The sequence below is a fragment of the Styela clava genome, chromosome 1 (genome assembly GCF_964204865.1).
Source record: "Styela clava chromosome 1, kaStyClav1.hap1.2, whole genome shotgun sequence".
Classification (NCBI taxonomy): domain Eukaryota; kingdom Metazoa; phylum Chordata; class Ascidiacea; order Stolidobranchia; family Styelidae; genus Styela; species Styela clava.
Window position 1 is genome coordinate 770194 of NC_135250.1, and position 25315 is coordinate 795508.

General features: G+C 36.0%; 2 protein-coding genes across 2 annotated transcripts in view; both read left to right on the forward strand.

Annotated features, from left to right (window-relative positions):
- The window catches only part of LOC120345419 (calcium/calmodulin-dependent protein kinase kinase 1-like), a 310354-nt gene that overhangs the window by 121285 nt on the left and 163754 nt on the right, over positions 1–25315 (forward strand). The window lies entirely within an intron of this gene.
- On the forward strand, positions 8367–24429 carry LOC120342494 (Golgi resident protein GCP60-like). The gene is made up of 11 exons (XM_039411339.2): positions 8367–8652; positions 9018–9165; positions 9929–10069; positions 11256–11393; positions 13857–13944; positions 14686–14760; positions 17611–17752; positions 19675–19821; positions 20466–20618; positions 21529–21635; positions 22438–24429. The coding sequence occupies exons 1-11, from the start codon at positions 8421–8423 to the stop codon at positions 22552–22554; spliced, it is 1488 nt and encodes a 495-aa protein (XP_039267273.1). The 5' UTR covers positions 8367–8420; the 3' UTR covers positions 22555–24429.

Consider the following 25315-nt stretch of genomic DNA (forward strand, 5'->3'; position numbering starts at 1 on the left):
CAATGAGTGGAAACTTGCAAAGATTTGCTCATTTTGGTATTGTTCCCTGCATTTTTACGTCGTCCAGCTAAATGGTTCGTTGCATATTAAGAAAACGCATTGCTCGCTGCCAAAATCCCTTGCTCCAGCCGAGTAGGGTGCGAAATTGGCCGTATTGAGGTCTGTAATTCTTCAATACATATTTGGTTTTGGGTTTCGAAGTATGGTACGCTGAAAGCATACAACTATGAGCATATGCTTATTGGGAATGCATATCTATTGGGCAGAAAACGTATCTACAGAACAGAATATGAACCAGTCGCCGAGAGGGGTGCGGTTATTTATGTATTTATTCATTGATATAACATGGGATTTACATATTTATTCATGGGAGAGGAAAGCCGAGAAGAATGCCTAAATATATAGCGAACCACGGCCTCTCACAATCATAGCTCTGTCCTCCATATGAATCACATGGCTCTGCGAGCTATTCGTTTACTTATTAAAAATACTGATTTTAACTATAAATTACTCTGGGATATCTTGCCTTTGAAAACAAAAGCCAGAAATTGGAAGAAAATCAGGGAATGAAATGTGTGTATTATGTAATGGAGAACCTGAGTTTGTTTCACATATTTTCATGTATTGTAAATTACAAAAAATATTTATGAAGAATTTGTTTTAGATATATTAAAATTGATTAGAATACATTTTGTTATCAATATGATTCTTGCATATCATTTAATTTTAACGATCCTTTATATAGTCATATAGATACTGTTGATTTGGATGCAATTATACTTTTGTTATCAATAGTGAGATATATTTCAGGACTGCTATTAACTATGTGAGCTATTTTTTCTGCAATGCAAAATACATCTTGCGTCTGCTATTTACTATGTGAATTAATTTTTCTGTAATGTAAAGTATTTCCATAACTGCTTTTACTATGTGGGCTGTTTTTTCGGTACTCTTGTAGTATGTGTACCAGGTTAGGTTACGATTCTCCTTATTTTTGTTCTATTAAAAGGTCGGGAATTGTCTGTGTTACACAAGTGAATATCCCCTACCGATAGAATTTAGTCCATTTACACAACTTGATATAAAATAGGCGAACAAAATTAGTTACCTTCATATTGGTACACATATTTCTGGAGCATCATTTTTTTTGTAATGTAAAATATTTAATATGTGAACTAATTTTTTTGGAATGCAAAATATTTTCTACAGCTTCTGTATTTTTTCTATGTCACTTTTCATTTCATCGATAATACACATGGTCTGGCACATTGTTCATTCTTTGTGGAGATTTTGGTAAATTTACAGATGGAATAAGACCGACATTCAGCTTTTTTCTGTTTTACAACTGTAATACGAATTGAAGTATGTAAACCCAGTTGGTAGACACCGGAACCATGTGTACCAGGTCTACTACATACAAACTTTTCAAGCCGCACCCCCTTTTTAGAATGTGTGAAGTCTTGCGCCCCACCTCAAAATAGTTAGCTAACAATAATAAGCTACAAATAACAGTAGTAACAGTAAGGCATAAGTACGTTTTATTGGAAAAACAGTTGAAAATACATGGATGGAACGAAATAAATGACAAGTTTTGATATGCAAATATTTACAAGTTTTGATATGTATAAAATTAGCCAAGTCCAGAAGTCAGTATTTTAAACTAATAGAGAGAGAGAGTTTATTTCGTTCGTCAAACCATGAACATATATAAATTATGATAAAAAAAAACAGATGCTCAGGTGTTTGACTGGGAGACAACGTTACAACATTTGGGGTCATCTAACAGGTTCGGTGTTTAATTCTTCAATAGCTCTCATATACCGTATTCACTATATACATTATTCACAAGAATTTTTGATTTGGAAAGTACTAAATAATCATGTTTTGTCCTAAGATCATCATTTATTCAGCTGATAAGTTGACATGTATTGCATATCAACTGCATAAAAATGGGTTAGCAAGGATACCTATTATTTGGAAAATTTGTCTACTAAAAATGAATGGGTTTTTTATGAGCAAAGATGAGGAAAATTCTATTAATATAGCACTTTAATTATAAACATTTGATAATAGTAATGAAATCATGAGTATATTTCTTTATACACTAATTTGAACACATCAAATTATAATACTTGATTATGACTGGCAAGTGATTTGGAGGATAGTGACACACATTAATACATGATCAGGATTTGACCCTTCTCCGGCAGATATATATATATATATATATATGTACATATCTATATTTGGCTACAGAGCACGTATCATAGATTGAATTTTAAGGCGAAATATTCATAATATACTGAAATAGCAATGATAAAACAATAGGTTATTTTTAAATATGTATTACCGGTACTAAAAAATAAATAAAGTGCTCATATACATATAGATATTTGGATACAGAGCAAGTATCATAGTATAAAAATCAAGGCAAAAAACTGATTAAATACCAGAATAGCAAGTATAATAAACATTAAGATACTTTTAAATGAAGTATTACTAAAAAATAAATAATGTGGTCATGTACATAGATATTTGGATACAGAGAAAGTGTCATAGAATTTAGGGCGAAATATGGATGCAAGTATGATAAACAATTTGATATTTTTATAAAAAGTGTTACTAACAAATAAAATAATAGATTATGGAGTTCCAGCAAGTGTGCTCATAACAAATAAAAAGATAGCAATTCATTTACCACAGTGAATTAAATTCATTACACATTACTACTTGCTATAACACGGCGGGCACATGATACTCATCGTGTTTTAAACTTTTTTAAAGGTTTTGCTCGCTCTCCAGAACTCTCCATTTTTTATTTGTTTGTATTGTCAGATTGTGGACTTTTTATCTCTATCTATATCAATGAATACAATATCCCAGGTCACCACTTGGCTGGTTCATATCCTGCTCTGTAGTTAAGTTTTCTGCCTAATAGATCGTATGTATTCCCAATAAGCATTACAGTATGCTCATTCGTTCACTCAATGAGTGATTTTAATTACGGTTAATATAAAATAATATATATAACATAAATAAGTTCATATTCCATTTTGCATCCATGATTCAGTATTTATTTTGTTCAATTCCAGTAGTAATCCATACCATAATTAGGTTATTTTAATAAATGCATTGATATAAAACAAAAAAAATGAAATTAGTAAATATAAAATACATATCATAAACATATAATTTTCTTTTTGAAATAACGCTTTACATAAATTTTTCAATTCCCTCTCAAATGGGTTGTTTATTCCATAATTCTCTATATTTTTCTACATATTATGGCCATTTTTATCTGCTTTTTGAGAAAGGCAAAATGGGGTGTTTTATTTTCGAATATAATAGAATTTCTCATGGTCAAAATTTTATATCTCACTATTGATTACAAAAGTATAATTGCATCCAAATCAACAGTATCTATATGACTATATAAAGGATCGTTGAAATTAAATAATATGCAAGAATCATATTGATAACAAAATTTATTCTAATCAATTTTAATATATCTAAAACAAAATCTTCATAAATATTTTTTGTAAATTTACAATACATGAAAATATGTGAAACAAACTCAGGTTCTCCATTACATAATACACACATTTCATTCTCTGCTATTCTTCCAATTTCTGACTTTTGTTTCCAATGGCAAGATATCCCAGAGAAATAGTTAAAATCAGTATTTTTAATAAGTAAACGAATAGCTCGCAGAGCCATGTGATTCATATGGAGCACAGAGCTATGATTGAGAGAGGCCGTGGTTTGCCATATGTTTAGGCATTCTTCTCGGCTTTCCTCTCCCTTTGGATAAATATGTAAATCCCATGCGCGGCGGTGTGGCTCAACGGGCTAAGCGTTAGGAATACGCTCGCCACCGCACCTCTAATTACTCTGCATGGGTCCGCAGGTTCGAATCCCATGCAGGGATGGTTATGTGCAAGAGGATTGCTGGACTCCTCGCCGCCGTTGGGTGATTCACGTAACCGCTGGTCGGTTACGGCTTCCTCCACCACCAAGTCCATGCTTCCGAAAACTAACAATATTACTAATCCCATACCCGACTTGGAATGGTAACCGGACGAGAGGCCGTGGTTCGCCATATGGATAAGTCGTCTTATCGGCTTTCCTTTCCCCCGGGATAAATATGTAAAGTCTTATCCTTATTCTCATTATCCTAATAAATACATAAATAACCGCACCCCACTGGGCGATTGGTTCATATTCTGTACTGTAGCTACGTTTTCTGTCTAATAGATATGCATTCCCAATAAGAATATGCTCATAGTTGTATGCTTTCAGCGTACCATACTTCGAAACCCAAAACCAAATATGTATTGAAGAATTAAAGACCTCAATACGGCCAATTTCGCACCCGACTCAGCTGAAGCAAGGGATTTTGGCAGCGAGCAATGCGTTTTCTTAATATGCAACGAACCATTTAGCCGGACGACGTAAAAAATGCAGGGAACAATACCAAAATGAGCAAATCTTTGCAAGTTTCCACTCATTGTATATATGCTCATTGAATTGAGTTATCTCTTTTCTTTTTTGAATGTTAGTTCGTAATCCCTAATCTTCGCCTTGGGTCAAAGACCAACCACAAGCTCGGCGAATTTGCTGTAGCTAATTCAGAGTACGTGTCTTGAAAACTTGTGCGGGATCTCTGGGTTTGCTTGTTTTAGACTTTGAGGAATCAGAATTATATATACAGTATTAATTCCACAAAGATGACGTATATTGGCTGATGAAACAGCCTTATTATATTGTTAGACGCTTATCTCGTTGTCCTACGAGTCCGTAGCCGGGCGGACCTTCAAGAGTTACGGTACCGGTGCCAAGGCAGGACCGTCAACCTGGACTGGTGTTTCGGTGGCGGTACGACACCAGTATAGGTTCAGGCGGTAGGCTTAGGTAAAACACCAAGCCACGGGCATATAGGATAGGATTTTCATAATTATCCTGGTGGAGAGTGAAGTCGATTAGACTGATTAATCATATGGCATGTATGGGGAAACACAGCCTAACCGTAAACGCAGGTAACTTCGGATGGTTTGTAACTTAGGATGAAATTTTCAGTCGTTTATATCTTGACTAAATTACGTCATATTTTGCTTCTGGCAGTTTCTATAGAGAGTCCTTATATATCTAAATCTGTTATCATTTTCAATCGCCTAATCTTATTTATTTTTTGACACAAAAAATCACATTTTAGCCAAAAATTGACACCTTGCAGCCTTGTTTTTGAGCGGCTAACATAGCGACTTCTGCCGACGCTAACTTCACTAAAAGACCGTCAATCGCTAGAGGGCATACACAATGTACAAGGAAAATTACAGTGATCACGAGATGTCGCGTGCGATTCAAGTAAAATATATTATTTTGATTTGAAAATTTCGTCAAAATATCGACGTTACGATGCTTACACTGAACGTGACGTCAACAACGTGATTCAATTTCGCTCCATCTAACGCCGACGTCACATTGCGTAGCTCGTGCGTAACTCGCTGCGACATTTGAACGCCAGACTATGTGGCGCCACGTGTAGTTAAATATAAAGTGAAAGCTCCTACCTGATCCTAGTCCTGTAGTCACCAAATCCTACAAAAACTTCATTATAGCCCCAGTCATCTGCTGTTTATTCATTGTGAATCCGTTTAAAGCACATCAAATTTGTGCGTCAATATTTTTGCATTCATTCTCCGAACGTATAGATGTTGTTGATACGTAAGGCTAATGAACAGCCAGTTACGCGTTTCTATACTATCACAATGATAAAGTATGTATGTTTACGATGATAATATCTTAAGCGTAGAATGTTGCACAGGTGAGCATGAAACTCAGGTGCACTCAGTAGCAGGTTGGACCACATACGAGTAAGTCGCTAAATGAAGAAAAGAGTATCAAAGTTTCTATTTGGCGTTTTATCCGTTTCATGTCATTTGACTTTGTCTATCTGCCTGTGAATACATTATATCTGAATTATGAACACGAGCCACAAGCTCCACCGTTCCGTATTGTTTTCCATTTCCACTGCCATTTTTTACTACCTATCGTAATTCATCATTCGTTTTTTTATTATTTTCATTCGTTTCATTTTTGTTTCGTATTAAAAATTGTTTTCCACTTCCATTTTTACGACTTAGTTTATGCGTCCGTTTTTTTATTTTCATTTGTCCCATGTTGTCTAATTTTTGTTTTGTATTAAAATGATCATATTAGCAAAATCTAGCACTTTCATGAAATTAAGAATAGTCAGAAGTAAATGGTTTAGTTTTGCGAAATGTCAGAAATAGCGATGGGCAAAATAATCATAAATTATTACATGCGTTGTATTTTGAAGCATTTTAGCGGTAATAATTATGGCGTGACACTGTCAAAATCGGCGGGTAAAGTGCTGAGTTCGCAAATTCCGTAGATAAAATTGTGAGTTAGTCGGTAACGATTTTAGCTATAATAACCGTCGGGTTATTGTTTTGTCCAAAAAAAATACGTTAAAACCTGAGGGAAATAGTTATATATATTTAGCGTCCGACCCGCTATTAGGACCAAAAGCCTTATGACAAGTATAAATGCATAACGACCGATTTATTCAATTATTATAATAAATAAAAATTCAGGATTCGTGCAATCGCAGGTGCAAAGCATAAGAACGTCAATCATCGTCTTAATAAACATCTCCATCCCGGTGTCGATAATAATATCATCGTTCTCTTTAAACTCGAACGATTAATAATATACAAACAGTGATAAGATCAAAGCCAACACATACGATAAAAATCAGAATAAAATTAATTTGGGTTTTGAAATCAGTCCTTCTTGTCTTCAAGAGCTGTTGCCGATGTAAACGCACGGGTATACCAGATCAATGACATTAAGCATGCTGCTAATGTCATTGACCAGATATATAAAACTTCAATACCCGCCGACCCGAAAGAATTAACAATCGGGAAAAAATAAAACGGCCGTCATAGATGAACGTCAGTGTGCGACACGCAAAACGGATCACGGCATCGTAAGTTCTACGCAGCGACGTTATCACGCGTCACTGATCACGCAGACATTTCTCTCTCACGACGAAGTGACGCAAAGCGAAAAGTGGGCATCCGAAGTTAGAAACATTGGGAATACAGATCTGCAGACAAATAAAGTCAATAATTTGATTGAAAAAAGGTATTGACTGATATGAAACCGAGTTTATCGTGAAGAGAAAGGCTTCATTGTATTATATTCCAATTTTGGCTTCAATTGAACAATAAACGGCGGAGAAATTGTTCATAATATAGTGAAATCATCCGAAGTTACCTGCTTTTACGGTATGCTACCATAAAACCGTTGGCTTAGCTTTTTGACTGTTCAAGTCAGTAAGTTCAATATCAAGTTTACAGCAATCCTTTTGGCTGTTTGGGTATGTCAGTTTCATTTTGTTAAGGATATTAATATAAAATTCGACTGCTATCCAAGTACCCCTGGTCCAGGTTGAGAACCCCTGGTCTAAAGAATAAAGGCAAAAGGTCAAATCTTCTTCTTCTATCTCTGCCTGGTTTTACTTCGAAAGGCTGAAAAAATTACAGAGCTGCTGGTCTGCAGCTCATGAAATTGCGACAAGTACTTCTATCTCCAATAGACGTAACATTAAAGGCAAACACTGAGTAATGGAAAGTAAACGACATAGAATGGTAGAATTAATGAATTGAATTGATGGATATACACAGCCTTTAAATTGAGAAACAATAAAGCATTTATAATAAATGCAATATGTAAAATATTCAATCATACTACAGTACTTTAGGTATGTTTACCACAATTCTGTTAGTTTTCGCGGCGCATTTGGCAACTCGCCACGATTGGGAACCGCTACATTACACAATTTTTCTATATCAATTTTACAGTTCATTTTTTGGTGTTTTGTGAGGCGAGATAAAAAGTGTACGTGTTCCGTGGCCGAAAAATATTGAGAAACGCTTGTGTAGAAAACCGTAATCAACCAGCAGTTACATGAAGATTATGGCAATCCTGCAATCCTCTCACACATATTTTCTGTCAATATATCCATCTCACAGTCTCAGGATTCCTAAACACAGCTCAATGCACCTACTGTCGAGCCTTTAGTGGTAGACTACAAGGTAGCGGCCATGTTCACAACTCGCTGCTGCATTCTGTGTCAATCATCGTTAGTCCATACATTATCAACAGGTGAGACAACCTGTGGTACTGTAGTATTTCCTGTTGGCCCTTCTCATAATTGCACGTTTCGTTCGGATTACCTGGTACCCATCATATTATTTTAAAATGGAGCGGCGATTGGTGAACTTGCGCCCATGGTAGTACCGATTTTTGATCTGCAAACCATACTGCAATATATTTCTTCTTTAGCATAATAATCACTCAATAAATTCTTCGATCAAATTTAGAACTAAGCCATGGCAGAGGCGATGCCTGCTGCAGTCGCTGTAAATAATATTGCACAACAAATGAATAATGTGTCGCTCACGGAGGGTCATACAGAGGTCAAAGGTGAAGTTGCGGACCAAGTTACACCACCAACAGGAAATACTACAGCAAGTTATGCATCAACGGATACACAAGATGAAGAATCATACTGGGGGTTTTCGTTACACGAAGCATATAAAAAGGCAATCAAATTTTATAAAGGTGATATTTCATAATTTTGTTAGACTTCTAGTTTTTTTTATTTATTTTTTCAGCATTCGCTCAAAGCAAGATTAAATGAACTCATTCTGAAGTAAAATATGGGCACTCACTCAGAAGTAAAGCAGACTCATCTCTAAGCAAAGTTACGCTCACTCACTCAAAAGTAAAGGAGACTCATCTCTGAGCAAAGTTACAGGCACTCACTCAGATTTGATGAAAATCATCTCTGAGCAAAGCTACGAGCACTCATGGCAGCGTTATATTTCCAAATTATTCGAGCCAAATTATGAGTTTTCTGATTCTAAAGACGGCTATTTTTTAATATAGAAAAACTGCAATATCGCAAATTATATTAATTTTCCCAGAAAACGAAGGCAAACGAACGTTTGACATGAGCTACGAAGACAAAGTATATCTCGCCGCATTAACTAAGCAAGCAACACTCGGACCTTTCGCACAACAAACACAACTGCCTGAAGTCGGATATTTAGATATGTTTGGAAATGATCGAAGGTTGGTTTTACACTAGATTTTTTAATTACCGTATATCCTCATTCCTCGCATATAAGCCGACCCGACAAATCGTGACTTGCCGAACGGGTTGTAGCTGATGGAATTAAGTTAGCATAATGCCATCTTGTTTGAGTGCGATCAGAGATATGCGCAATAAGTCAAATTTCTTCATATATTATTCTAATATTAACATTTGTATTGAATTGCTATAAATATACTTGGCTCAGCTCTAACTTAGGGCAGACAAAAATTTCTGTTAGTGTCCACGCTCGTTTTGTAAATATAACACGGTTTCACGAATTAGGTGCATTCCGGTTGTTATGATTTTTCAAGATCGTCACTGAGTAAAAGGCAATAAAATCGTGAAAACAGCTATGAAGCCGGGGATTCCACATAACTGAAGTCTTTGGAAAAACTTTTGCCATAAAAATTCTACATCTAAGCTGCGCTGCAATACAATCTCCGGGGCTCCCGAAGTATGCGAACCAAGATGGCGGACATCGGAATATAATATGTGTACTAGGTTAGGGTTAGGTCATAATTTTAGGTATAAATACTACGGGAGGCTCTTGGCTAGTCTTCGAACTGATAATAGGACTAAAATAAGGAAAACTGGAAAGAAATTATCGCCTAACCCTAACCTGTTACCCATGTTACGTTCCGATGTCCGCCATCTTGGTTCGCATACTTCGGGAGCACCCAATCTCCTTTTCGGAGATTCCTGTGTTTACTTGAAAATAATTATTTAAATTCTACTTTTCAGGAGAGTTTGGGAATCCTTGGAAGACATTTCCTCAAACGATGCTCGTAGGAATTTTATAAAACATCTTCAAGATTTAGCGCCGGTTTTTGTTCCTTTTATGACAGCCCATCAAAAACAAAAGGAGGAAGAAGAGAGAAAACGGTAAAGTTCATTTTTCACAACATTTTATTTTTCACGAATATTCTCGCATATATATCCAACCTTATTAAAACGCTTTTAAAACGGTGAATTTATGAAGATCAGCCCTGTCCCCTTTTCATAGACTCTCAAACTCATGGCCCCATTCTTATATAATCAATATTGGTACTCATGTAATATGTGAACCAAGATGGTGGATACCGGAACGTAGTATGTGTACCAGGTTAGGGTTAGGCCATAATTTCAGGTACAAATACTACGGGAAGTCACTTGGCTAGTCCCGGAACGGGGCTCCCGAAGTATGCGAACCAAGATGGCGGACATCGGAATGTAATATGTGTACTAGGTTTTGGGTTAGGCCATAATTTTAGCTATAAATACTACGGGAGGCTCTTGGCTAGTCTTCGAACTGATAATAGGACTAAAATAAGGAAAATTGGAAAAAAATTATCGCCTAACCCTAACCTGTTACCCATGTTACGTTCCGATGTCCGCCATCTTGGTTCGCATACTTCGGGAGTACCCCCCGAACTCATAATAGAACTAAGATAAGGAAAATTAGGATAAAATTATGTCCTAACTTGTAACCTGGTACACATACTTACGAGACGGAAAAAACAAATCATTGCACTAACCATTTCAAAGATTGCAACTTGCATGAATACTTGCCTCCTAGTTTCAGCGCTTCTGGAATATTTCACAAATTATTTGAAATTATATAATGGGAGTAGGACATTGTTTTAATCGAATATCTCCATCTCAAAATGAGAGCACAAAATTATCATTTTCTGGAAAATTCAATGCATAAATTTTCTCCTAAAGGAGCCTCTTAATGGAGGCCAGGGTTGAATTTTGTCCAGCTTCGAAAAAAAAGCATTTTCCACGGCTGGAGCTAACAGAGGGATGCGTTTTCTTTGCTGGAATTTGGGTCATGTGTTTTGTTTAGTGACATGTCCAGTATACAGCGTTATGATTGGCTTCTTTTGTAAGTCCACATGTGTGTGAGGCATCCATGTTTAGGCCAGCACACCATAAATTGATAGTCATATAAAAACTGGTAAGTTCTTGATTCTGTTTTCTTTTCTGAAAAGTTACAAACAACCATTGAAATGCCAAGGTCAACTGAAACTATAATTTTTCCCGCCTCCCATGTTTGCTCAGCCTTTTTTACAATTAATTTGTTTTTTAGGCTCGAAGAAGAGAGAATTCGTCAAGAAGAGGAGGAAAGCAAAAGGAGAGAATTAGAAGAAGCTCAAAAGAAAGAAGAGCAAATGAGAGAAGCAGAGAGAGTTCGACAGGAACAGGAGAGAATACAAATTGAGCAGAAGTATGGGAATCTTTTCACAATTAAATTTGTTTCTTAAAAGTATGGGTGTTAGGTTTTATTAGCTTTTGAATTGTAAATTATGGGAATTGCAATATTGCAGATATTAGAATTATTTGCTATTCTTTCAAAATACTGAATTATTTGATTCAATAGCGCATGATTGCCACCAGGTATATTCATGTCGAAGATGAATAAAGCACAACCGGTGTATTCGAAACATCTGCAAATTACATCGTTTTGCTAACACTCGTTGTGCTTTTTATTTTTATTTGATTCAATATCAATTTGTTTTGTAGGAGTACGAGCATTGGCTTTATTAGCTTTTGAATTAAAAATTCTGGGAGTTGCAATAAGATATAGGACTATATTTAATTAAATTCTATTGTATTATGTGGGTGATGTGATTTTAACAGTGGTCGCCGGTGGTCTAGTACCCAGGTCATTTGGCACATATCTAGAGAGAACATAACTTTGTGCGAATCGTCTATGATTACTGAAACTTTTGGTTACAATCACACACAATCAGAAGTTCAATGTTGAATACATTCTCTTTCTTGTTAGAACAGAGAAGGGCAAGATTTTTTGCCCACCTATGCTGGTGGGCCATGTAAGTGTGACGCAAAAAACATTTTATGAACGATATTTACAGTGTTACAAAAGCATAAGTGGAAAACAATAAGTTTCATGCCAAAACTAAATTGTGTCGCAATCTCAACAAATTCCTTTAGTTTTTTACAGCTAGAACATATAAATTTGGTTTGGATTTGATTGTCGTTGCATCAGGCGGGCCAGATTAAATTACCCAACGGGCCGGATTTGGCCACTGGCAGTAGTTTGCTCACACAGTTTTAGAAGAAGTAATCAGGAAATTAATGTTTTTTTTGATCACCCTGTATTAGATGAAAATAATATAGGACATTGAAAGTATCCACTGTTGGTGACTGTGTATCAACCCTCAGTGTCCTGGTCTCAGCTTGATCGGAGTTTAGAATTATTCGCTATTCGTTCAAAATACTGAAATATTTGATTCTGTGGGAGTATGAGCTTTTAGTTTATTAGCTTTTAAATTGACTTGGGTAGTTCTAATAGGATATTATTTTTAGGTATTATTAATGGTTTGGATGGCATTTGTGGCATCATTTCTATCAGAGATTGCTATCAGAGTTCTCAAACTGCAGCCTGTGGGTTAATTACGGCCCATGTAATGATTTAATATGGCCCGCCGAACTTGGGGGAAATAGTTTAACACTCTTACCTTTTTGCGTTCTGGATACCGCCAATTGTTACGTTATTCTCACAGTTGAAAAACGGTATATTCGTTATAATTCAATTATACCGGAATCTTAATTGTACACATGACATCGGCCCTTTGCGAGCGTTCCCTTCTCCTAGCTCGCGAATCTCCTTCCAGCTTTCAATTTTGCTACCCGATCGGTCAATCAACTTTGGTGCCACCGAATTAAAGGATTCGGAATAGGCCGGGCTTTCCTCGCTCAAAACCTCTTGATAAGAGTTTCATGTCGAATTTGACTTTAGTAAGTCAGCGCTGCATGATTGCATCTCTTGACTATGCTGGTATGACAGTTTAAAATTCTCTGGCTCAACCCCATAAAAACTACTTCATCCAGAGTATTATAAATTAAATAGGCAATGCCATACTGGAAAGATTCTTGACCTCATCGATTTTTATTCCTTTCAATACATTCATAGCCATAGTGAGTTAATACAATCAATAGCTGGTGTAAGGTTTCATCAGTAATTCTGTTGGTAAAGGCATCTTGTCCAATTCTGTTCATATATTGCCATTTTGTGTCCAAACTGCCCAATGTCTGAACAACAGCAGCAAGATGTGTCTCATGGAAGGTACAGTTGGAAGTTTTGGATTCTTGTTTTTATTTTCACATGAGGATTTGAAACAGAATTTAAACAGAAGTCGATTTAAAATTAATTGTATTGAATATTTTGAATTCTTGATGTTACAAATAGGTTATTTTGAATAAATTTCATTATAAGCGAATGAAAGCCTTGAAGGTCTTCATTTAATTTCTGAAAATTAGTTGAATCACTGTTTAACTTGACCAAATTTTGAATAAATATTCCATATTTGAAAATATTATTTAATAAAATATTCAAGCTTCATAATTCATTCATGATGTGTTAAAGTGTAGTCTATAAAAGCATTGTTGGTATTTTGAAATTTATTTTTCAGAATTCAAATTAGGGTTTTATTCTAGTTTTTTTGTGATGATTCGATGGGTCTTTTATTTTTTACAGTTTTCTGAAATTAAATGAAGGCTTTTTTATCTTCCTGTGAGACTTTAATTTATAATTTTTATGAACGGAAATATTTCCAAAATCAAAATTTTTTTAAGATATTTGATATAATTAATTTCAACTCGATTTTAATATTTAATTCATTTTGGACATTCTTCATCCAATCAAAACAATTGTTTCTTGTTTCAGGCGACAGATCATGGCAGCCTTGAATGAACAAACGGCCCAACAATTCCAACAATATGCAGCACAGCAGTATCCCGGGAACCCAGATCAGGTATTATGGTGATTTTATTGTAACTGACGGCTGGCTGGCTTTTTACCTATCGCCCAAAACTTCATGGACACACTCGCTATTTACTAATGATTACTCTTTCCTGGGAGTCAAAATCAGGAATTTTGTTATTAAACATGTTAATTGTAGCAAACTAGGAATGTCGGGTTTTAAATTATCCAAAGTTGAAATTTTAGACTTAAATAAAGAAAATTGAAATCAGCAAATTGATCTGATGGGGCGTTATACTGGACATTATAAACATACTTTCCAAATTACTTCGGATTACCCTGTATGGGTCCACAGGTTAGAATTCTGAGGGGGATAATTATGTGGGATAAGATTGCTGGATCCCTTGTCGTTGTCTGTCGATTTACCCAATGTTGGATTACACATCGGGAACAAATAACTGTTCAACTATTTCCATTCTTGACATGAACTGGCTACCAGATAAGAGGCCCTGGTTCTTCATATGATTAGTATGAATCTGATTGGCTTTCCTCTTTAACCAGATGCATATGAAAATCCAATCCCAAATATTTATTAAAGGCAATGTCATAAGGGTTACAATGAAGTGTGCAGTATGAGAGTAATTCTTTATCATAAGCTTGAAAAAAATTAGAAAATCATTCCAAGCATTCTTTACCTACATTTCAGAAATATATTTGTAATAGTTGGATGGATTTTGGCCATTCTTGTTTGAGCTTTAAATTTGTTCAATAAATTTGTTATTTTATATTTCAGCAAGGAGTCCTAATTGCTCAGTTACAAGAACAACATTATCAGCAATATATGCAGTTATATAGACAGCAACAACAGGTTTGTTTAATTAGGAATTTATTCTGCTAATATTGGATGTAACCATCCTCCACTAGTATACTTGGCAACAAAAACCTCTTGACAAGATTAGCAAAATGTATTATATGAAAACCTTCATTAATCCAAGATTAATTAAGATCATAGGCTTAGCATGACTTCATAGGAAATATTGATTAGGGACGCCTAGTTAGTGGGTAAGCTAATGGATTTAATGTTTTTGTATTAAATTGGGTTGGCAATGCTGAACTTGGAAGATTTTGATTCCGTCATGATATAGTTGCTCCTTATATGCCAGGGCTGCGCAAAACCTCGTTTAGATTAAAGATGCGAAACTGCCCTTTACGGGAATAACATTCAAGATGGCTGGTGATGTAATTTTGGTATTTAAAACATGATAATTTGTTCCAGTGGACAAATATGTAGAGTTGTTGGTCCAAACTATGTTGTCATCGCAGGTAAAAGCTCTCTGGCTCAATCCTTATGTCGACCACCTTGTCTAGGGTGTATTAGATTGACTTGGCACTCGGCAGTATGTAAAACATGAAGATCATTAATTATTGGTATTAGAAGTATTGCAAGTTTATTAGACATGCCACGTATACTTATATTATCTAACCACATGACCTAAGGCTTCGCTTTGCCAAGATTTAATTAAGGTTATTTCAAATTTGTTGTGATGTCGTAATACATTGGGAATGTTAAAATATGGATATCATAGTAATAATAATGTTTTTGAAGATTTGAAATTAAAATGTGTGTTTTGATTCGTAAATTGCCTCATTACTTTGTGACAAATTACTGTAATATTGAAAAGTCCTCATTTATATTCTGAAAGCTAAATAATCTAGAATCAATCAAGAGTCATTTTCAAATTCATTAAATATACATTAACTTCTATATCACTGACCCTGATTTTCACTGCAGACATAAATCAAAGTTGATTAAATTTGGAACTCAAATTTATTTGAAATTGAAAACAGTAACTAGCCAGAAACATAGATTAGTAAACTATTCATATATATGAACAAATCCCAGTCACGACAGTCAGACTCTTGTGTAATGATTTAAAGATACTTCAGAATTGAATTTTATTGTTATGGGCGGTGGACTCGTGTGTCTTGCAGTGGCATAGCCAGGAATTTTCAAAGGGGGGGGGGTCTCGAATCTGGAATTGCTAGACCGTAACAACTAGTGGACCCGACCGTAAAAAAAGGCTCGTGGGTCTGAAATGTGATTCAAACTATGAAAAAGTGCTTTATATGATACAGCGAAATGTTCTTTTTTTACATTTCAAAACAGGATATCTCTCCCCCCCCCCTTCTGCTCCGCCCCACATGTTTTGGCTGATTTTATTGTTTGAAAAATTAAATACACTAACCTAGATTTGTGCCCTTTCCTAAGGTATGATAAATTAGGTTAGCTGTTTCAAATACATTTGCTCTTCCTATCTAAAACCAATCAAAACAATGTTTATCAAATAATTTTATCAAAAAAAATTTGTTATGATTTGAGAAAATTTCTCTGTTGAAAAATTTTTTTGAATATATTCTTTTTTTCATTTATTGAGAATTTGCCGAAATAAGTTTGAAAATAGCTTTTTGCCATAGTATGTAGAGCAGCTAATTATTCAAAATGATGAATAAATTCTATAGTGTGGAATGACACTTGAGAAGTCTGAATTCTATTGATGAGTGGTGGACTTGAGTGTGCTTCTGTTCATTTTGTTGTTGATAAATTAAAAACACTACCCTAGGTTTGTTCTTAGGTGGAATAGATTAGTATGACTGTTGTATCAGCAATGACATGCATATGAAGCGAAATGCCTTTATGACTCGGACATGGTGTATTAATGTTATACTGATCCTAAACAGATTTTACTCTGATCCATAGAGAAAAAAAAATTCATTAGCTGTTTCAAATATCTATACATTTGCTCTGCCTTTCTACAGTTTTAATAATATGTGTTAGAATAATACTAAATGAGTAAAAAATATTGATAATACTTTTTTTTAATAGGCCACCCAATTAAATTTCATCTGGATGTGGTTTAATTAAATATCTTTGTAGACATTCCAATTTTTATGTGACATTTATCTTCATCGTCAGAAAAAAAAAACATTTTCTGCAATATTGCAGCCAATAACGATTTCGCGATAAAATGATTAATTAAATATTTTTATGGGCGTTCTAATTTTTGTGCAACATTTATCTGCATCGTCGAAAAAAACTGTTCTCTGCAACATTGCAGACAATAGTGATCATGCAATATTAGATTTGTTTAATTAAATCATATATTAAATTACACAAGAAACCTTCCTCTGAGTTAAATGCAGCCCACCCGGTTTTCTGTCATCATCAGTTTTGCAATAATATAACAAGAGTGCAATGCCCAAGTATACGGGCGTGAAGGTTTGCCTTAGCTGGGCATTTGCTGAGAAGATCGGCCACTAATCGTGTTGGAGAAAGTGTTCCCATTTTTATGAAAAGTGTTCCTGTAAATTTAAATAAAGTTGCAATATTTTGGGTGAAATATTAGGTTTCATAGGAATCGAGAGGAAATTTGAAAATATTATAAATTAGCCTTTTTCCACGTTTTCCGACGCGCTTCCATGCTGATCTTTTTAAAAATTGAAGATGGTTGTCAAAAGTTTGAGCAAGGTTTAAAACATAAGTTATAAAAGCACTTCATGGGTGATCTCTCCGGTGACATAGGATGAAAGTGAAATCTTGGCGAAAATAGAATAGAAAATTTCGTTGTCAAGTGATCCAGTCAGCCCTGTTATGGAGAAAGCTCTCTCATTTGAAGTCCCGTCTTTCAATAAAAATAACTTCAAAAAATTTTAATTCCAGAGTGCAGCTGTGGCTCCCCAGCAACCTCCTTTACCAGGAACATTGAATCAAAATCCAGGATTGGGGAATACCCCTCCTCAACCACAACAACAACAGAATGTCTCTCCTGATAGTAAATCTGAAGAATCTGATGTATCTGAAGGTAATTTTTTTTTTATGTGAAGGGGGGGGGGTAAGAAGCTATTTATTTCAGAAGTGGTCTACGTCAATTAATCTGATATTTCGTGTATATTCTATGAAAATTATTTCAAATAAGGAATAAATATATTCTAAAATGGATTTTGTTCCAAGAAAAAATAATGTGCAATAATTTTGTGGATTCATGGGAAAGGCCACAGTAGTGATGATAAATATGTTATTAGTTATATTTTTTTGCTGTCGTCAGGAAATGCAGGGTGTTCCAAAATAAATGAAACCCACAAAATTGCTAAATAATCAATGGGTTATATGTATTTTGGGACATTCTGTATTAAAGCATACTCAAAACAAATCAATACGACAAATTTAAAAAACAAATAATTCACTCTGGCGGCTAGAGAATATATTTAAATAAAGATGTAAAGCAGGGGTCGCCAGCCTACGGCCCGCGGAGTAACATAATCCGGCCCGCGATGCTTCCTTGAATTATAGTAACAAAACAGCTGTTTTGACGATTATATTTTTCACGTTACACAATTCATTGTGAGACACGTGTATAGACTAAATTATATTATAATCTAACAAGGATATAATTCACAATTACTCGTTTAATGAACCTATAATTTAAATATAATGGGACAAATGGCAACAAAGCGTAGAAAAGTTGATCCTAAGTGCAAAGGGTTCAATGGCGCCAAAAATGCAATACAACGAGGAAATAAATCTATATTCTATTCGAGAGATTATCACTGCTTCATTTTTATTATAAAAAGTATCATCCGTTCTGTTTTCAACTTTCTAGAAATATGTGCGGCCCGCCAATTACTTGCAACCATTATTTTGGCCCGCGAGCGACAAAAGGTTGCCGACCTCTGATGTAAAGTTATGATTCAACTATTGGATCCATTCCAAATACCTGAATACGCCCACAATTAAATTTACCATAAAAGCTAGGTTACTTTATTACTACAATAATGTATTTTATACTGACCAGTAAATCTAAGCAAGTAACACTCTGTGCTGCATTGTTCTTAGTTGTGCAGCATTTTTTTTTACGCTTGCAATACTAAAGCTAGTCTCCTATTCCACCGACTTTCTGCTGTGAATGTTGGAGTTATTCTGGCTAGGACAATTATTTTTGAGAGATGATATTTTCATCACATGCAAAAACCGAATTCATAGAGGCCTGTATTTCTGTAGTATGTGTACCAGGTTATGGTTAGTCCATAATTTTATTCCAAGTTTTCTCATTTGAGTTCGAGACTGTCTGTTTTAGCCAAGTGAATATTCCTCCCGTCCATAAGCGTGCCAATAAAATTATTAATAGCCTTTTAGCAAAAAATACTATCTTTAACCGCTGATAATTTCCAAATGAATATTAAGAATCTATTACTAAGATGGGCGAACTATGGTCCGCAGACGAAATCCGGCCCGTTGGATAATTCAATCTGGCCCGCCTGGTGCTGCCACAACCAAACTAAAACCAAATTTGATATTTTAGCTGAAAATAGCTCAAAAAATTTTTGGGATTGCGATTCAATTTAGTTTTGGCACGAGGATTTTTGTTTTCCACTTTTGATTTTGTAACACTGTAAATATTGCTTTCAAATGTAACGTTTTACGTCACACTTACATGGCCCGCCAATCTAGGTGGGCCAAATATTTAGCCCCTGGTTCAAAAACCCTGCCCACCTCTGGTCTAATACTTTAATCTTTTCAATGAGTAAATTTGCTCAAATCAAGGTGATGAACACATATACTATTTGTTGCACCATAGTTAGGTCATCTTGTCCTGATATCTATCTTAAACTAATATCGATGGTATTTGAAAATGAATTGTAAGGCATAGAACGGTATTTAGTCTCTTGTAACCCAAACTGATAGTAAAACTATTTCATACACGCACAATGACATTAATTTCTACAGAATCTCAACCAAGAATTGCGGAGCCATCAGTTTGGACTCGGCCACAGATAAGTGAGTTCAAAGAGCAGATCAAGCGCGATCCCGAGTCTGTTCTGACTGTTGGACGAGGAGAAGTCGTCACTGTGAGGGTTCCAACACACGAAGAAGGTTGGATGGATTTTAACGTGAAGTTTTACAATCGAATTTTTCCCGTAATGTTTGTTTAAAGTAGTGCCCCTGTCTGCTTGGCGAGGTCGTGCATCGTATTAATCATTAGGAATACGCTTGCAACCGCACCTCTGATTGTCTCTGGGTCCACAGGTTCCAATTCCATGTGGGGATGATTATGTGTGAGAGGATTGCTAGACTGCCGCTGTAGGATACTAGGATGGTTCACGTAACCGCTGGTCGGGTACGGCTTTCTCCACCATCAAGTCCATGCTTCCGAAAACAAATAACTGGCTAACTATTCCTATACCCAACATTGACAGGTAACCGTACGAGAGGCCGTGGTTCGTCCATATGATTACGTCGTCATAACAGCTTCCTTCTCGTCCGGAATAAATATGTTAATCCTAAATCCACCACTTCTTTCTCTCTGTCTTTACGTCAGTGGATCTGTCGCTAGCAGGCTATTACTATAAATTTGAATTGCGGTTCAGCCTCCATGTTCACTACTTCACCAAGGATTTAATAAATTGTTTCGTCAGTGCTAAACTAAAATAATTTCGGCCATTTCATCACTTGTAGCTCCTTAGATAGCGATCAAGAGCATTGTTCAGAGATGTTAGTTTTAAAATCTTTTTTCACAGGTGCTTATGTTTTCTGGGAGTTTGCGACTGATTATTACGATCTTGGGTTCGGCGTTTATTTTGAGTGGTCGGACTCAGTAGCACAGCAAGTTTCTGTTCATGTTAACGAGAGTTCGGAAGAGGAAGGCTCAGAAGATGAAGGTGAAGGGGATGGTGAGTAATTTGTTTGATGAATAACCAGCGCTGGGAAGATAGTTGAAAGCACAAGGGTTCTGGCTCCATAAGTGTGTCTACCAATAAGAGTATAACTAGTTTGGTCTGCCTATTACATCAAGTTGTGTAAAGCGACTAAGACCTCTGGGCAAGGGGTATATTCACTTGGCTAACACAGACAGTCCCTGAACTCGTAATAGAACTAAAATAAGGAAAATCAGAATAAAATTATGGCCTGAACATACTACAGGAGTACTCTGGCTCAAGCTCCCAAAGTATGGGGAATTCATGAAGTCTTAAATTTTTCGAAATTGCGAACAGAATTTATCGATATTATACATTGTTTTGGCCCTCATAGATGGAATAAATGAAGAGTTCCAACTCTGGCACAGGAGCTTCATTTTTTATACTCTCAGCTGTGCTCTGCTGCATAATCATCAGCGCGTATTTAGGATGGCCACTGCCCACTACCATCAAACATCATCCCAAATGCAGTTTCAAGGTAGTGGGACTTCATAAATTCAACTTTTTCAATCAATATTTGCCTTTGAGCTGGGTTTCCATCGCCATATAACTTCCAATGATTGTAATTTTCTTCCCAAGTTTTGCTGTATTCACCTAATCATAAAAATGTGCTGGGCTTGGGACATATGAATTCCACTATACCTCCTATTTAAAAACTTTTCCCCCTTACTCAACCAGGTGTATGCAGGAAAGAGGAAAGCTGACAAGGCTGGTTGATTATTTACCACGGCTTCTTGTCAAAGTTTTGTAATATTGAGGGTTAGGATAGATTTATGTCAGATTGGTTTCGGTTAGATAAAAGCAGTTAAAACAGGTTTATTATGGACGAAATTCGCTCGGTTACCTATTTGTGTGTCCTTGTTACAAGATTCTTTCTTTTTCACAGGTGCTACAGGTGGGCCAGATGACATAGAAATGGGATCCGAATCCAAATCTAATCGCCCAATGACTGATGAAATTGTTCCCGTGTTTAGAAGAGAATGCCATACTGAGGTAAAGATATTATCTGTGTTACAATTTTAATGGCTCGGGTTGGCGCATCGTGCCAAGCGTTAGGAATACGCTTGCCATAGCACATCTTGAATACCCTGTGTGGGCTTGCATTCATTCCATGAGGGATAATTATGTTTTAAAGGATTGTGGCCTTTCATCTGGTTACCAACCTATGTCGGGTATGGGGTTAAATAACAAGTTATTTGTTTCCAAATGCATGGACTTTCATGTTGAAGGAAGCCATATTTGACGAGCGATCATATGAACCACCCTATGATGGAGAGGAGTCCAGCGATCCTTTTACACAAAATTATCCCCCAAGTGATTCGAACCTGAAATGTGCTATAACAAGCATATTCCTAACACTGTGCACTTCATGGACTTGGATGGCGTAGCATAAAGTCATAACTGTCCAGTGATTGCTTGTCTCTCAAATTAGTCTTTCGCTCGCTCGGGAGCCACGAGCATAGGCCATCACTAGGCATCATACATGAGGACAGCTTTAATTTCAAAATAAATTGACTGTGATGCATTCCTTCTTCGGTGCTCCAGAATGCGCACCAAGATGTCGCACAACCCTAATCCTAATCGGTACACACATACTATGTTCAGATTCTGCGCCATCTTGGTGCGCATACTTCAGTAGGTCCCATTCTTCTTTATTTCCTCTGTCATCTGTTTTATTATTAAATGTGACGCATGGAATAACTGATGGCGGTTCGTTGAATTCAAAACTACCTATTTTTATAGAAGACTAGAGAGATGAGAGTTTGCTTTTAATAATACGATACTTATGTTTCAGGTTCATGCAGGGTCTCACAGGTATCCGGGTAGAGGAGTTTATTTGTTAAAGTTTGATAACAGTTACTCTCTGTGGAGATCGAAGACACTCTATTATCGGGTTTATTACACAAGATGATTTACTAACTAGAACACTGGGGGCAGGTTGTAGGTGGTTCACCCTCCTCAAAAACGAGGGGTAAAAATATGAATTTTTTTTGGGCGGGAGAAATTTTTCTGGCTGAAAATTATAATATTTTGAAAATTTTTTAGGAAATTGGTGCCCGTATTGGAATCTCTATTTAATCAGTGACTGCTTTCCTAAAGCCTTGTTCAGAGCGAGGTTCTGGCATGCCTGCCAAAAATAACCAAACTATTTACAGATAGTGCTTAAAGCTTTTACCTCCTAACTAATAAAAAGGCCTACATGTGTGCATCTCTATACCAAATTTTACTTTACCCTAAACCAGGATACTTCTTAGATATAAAAAGTTGTTCATGTTGCAAGACTGCGTGTCGGGGGATATTCACATCCGACTCTGGGTGTAGAAAATTTTAATTTTAGCTCCAAACTTCAATAAAACCGAACTTTGATAATGGCAGGCCTTCTCAAATCGAGTCTCCACAGACTTTTGATTGCATGCTTAGCTGAGTTATAGGGCACTCAACATATAAGCCACCTACGGCCTGAGCCCAAGTCAGAGACAGTTTGTTATGATAAAATGTGCATGAAACGCAATGCAATAGTATAAGATGAAGCAACCGCCGATATATTCTCAATAAAAATCATTTGCTTGTTGTATTATATTATTTGTCACTTGTGTCATCTGCAAACTGCTCTTATGTGTGATGTCAGAATTGAGAGAGGGGGTGAAATTTTTTGGTTTATGATATCATAGTGTATGTAGAAGTACCCTTTGTGGAAAAATTTAAATATATACTGTCATCCAGTGTCCTTTCTTGTAACGCAGTAAATGGGGGAAGTCCCTTTACTCCCCCTTGTTTCTGATACAAAATATAGAACACCTATTTCACTACAAGTTTGTAGCTAGCCAATTGCTTATATTATTGTATTTATTTTAAATGTTTACTTCTTTGTGATTGTATTATATATATATGTAATGCTTACTGCGATTAAGTTATTTCATTGGAAAGGCTGTAGTTGTGGTAAACCATTTAACCAAATTTGTGTGGTAAACCAATAAAAATAATTGTCAATAGAATTTATAGGGATAATGATTGTAAATTTCATTAACCGATTTCTTCCTTGATATTTAGTGACATCCAATCTTAAGTTGGGCTGGGAATGGTTAACCATTCAATCAATTTATATGGTTAACCGTTCAAAATGTTAATGGTAGTTTGATGCTTTGCCCTACTTACCATAGTCTTTCATGAGTGGGGCTGGTTAACCATTTAACCAAATTTGTGTAGTTAACAGTAATGGAAATGCAGAGTTTATTGATTGCTGAATGTTTAAGGGCATGAGCTGGTTCATTTTCATGGAAGAGGCTGTAAACGGTTAATCAAATTTCATTTTTAAAAAATTCATCGACTCTAATGTGAATACTCGCTGGACATAAAAGTGATGTTTTTTCGACCTGTCTTTTCTTTGATAAGATTTAGGGAAAATTGCACTAAAACTCACATGAACGGGAATGTGTGTGCTTTCTCCAACAAAAGTTGATCTTGAGTGTTTGATCTGGATAAGCTACCAACACTTAAGAGGTAAAACATGCTACATACGTGTACTTACTACACGTCGATGAAAATTAGATTCGATAGGGTGAATAACATTGTCTTTCTAGGCATTTGTCTGTGCTTTGTGCCTTTTCCTAATTCGCCTGCTTAAGTTCATTGTTTGCGAATGTATTATTATATCATAAATAATTATTGTTGATGTCATAATTTGTGATTCTATTTGCATCACAATGTGGCAATTGTTACATCATATTGTTATTTAGCAGGATGTCTGTTTTTATATTGTTGATGTTCAAAACATTCATACAATGGATATTGTCCTGGTGTGTTCATGGGGTTTGCTTGCTAGCTATAGTCTGGCAGTGCAAATCTGCTGGAGGGCAGAACGGTAGGAAAGGATTTACATATCTATCCCGGGAAAGAGGGAAGTTACAAGTGAATTTAATTAGAACCACGACCCCTCTTTCCGTTGCCAGGTATTGAAAAAATCAATTTGATGTTTCATGTTGAGTTGGACTTGCATTGACTCTGATAGTGGTGTAAGCCAGATATGTGCAATCGCCATTTTATAAAACACTCTGCTAATTGCGATAGCTGAAGCGTTGTACGATGGTTTGTCCCCCCACATGGACAGCACGTGGTAGCAGATGCGAGTTTGATGATTTACTGGATATTAACACAAACATTTCCCTCTTACTTGACTTTTTATTTATTCATTCTCGTGTATAACAACGACTATAATTTGTTTATCCCTCGAATTATATTTGAGGATGGTACAAGGGGCATCATTGTCAGAAACTAGCCCGGGCACCAGAAAGTTTTGGCGCGCCCCTGGCTACGGCCGTAATTGTACGTTTTGGGGCCATTGACGTAAACTACTGCACGACCCCACTGTTAAGCGATCGGCCGCCATGAGAGCCACTTTGCGACTTCCACGGAGGCAGCAATTCTATCGCTGATAATTAGGGTAATTCGAGCGTAGCCAGCCTAAAATTGTAGTAGGACAATTTTTCATCTATCTCGGTTGGTTCATTTGATGAAAGATTATTTGATAGCAAGCCAAGAAAAGTCATTCATTAAATCGTTCAATAATAGAGTAAAGTGGTTGTCAAAAAGACGAAAGAATGTATGTCTTACTGCAAATGCCGTAAAATTCCATTAAAAAAAATGTTGAAAATTTTGGGAGGGACATGGCACCT

Excerpts from the sequence above, each read along its gene's own strand:
- LOC120342494 (XM_039411339.2), top strand. The coding sequence starts at position 8,421 with ATGGCAGAGGCGATGCCTGCTGCAGTCGCTGTAAATAATATTGCACAA. Across the intron at positions 17,753-19,674 it reads AGAATCTGATGTATCTGAAG|AATCTCAACCAAGAATTGCG; the intron begins GTAATTTTTTTT and ends TAATTTCTACAG. Across the intron at positions 19,822-20,465 it reads GGTTCCAACACACGAAGAAG|GTGCTTATGTTTTCTGGGAG; the intron begins GTTGGATGGATT and ends CTTTTTTCACAG.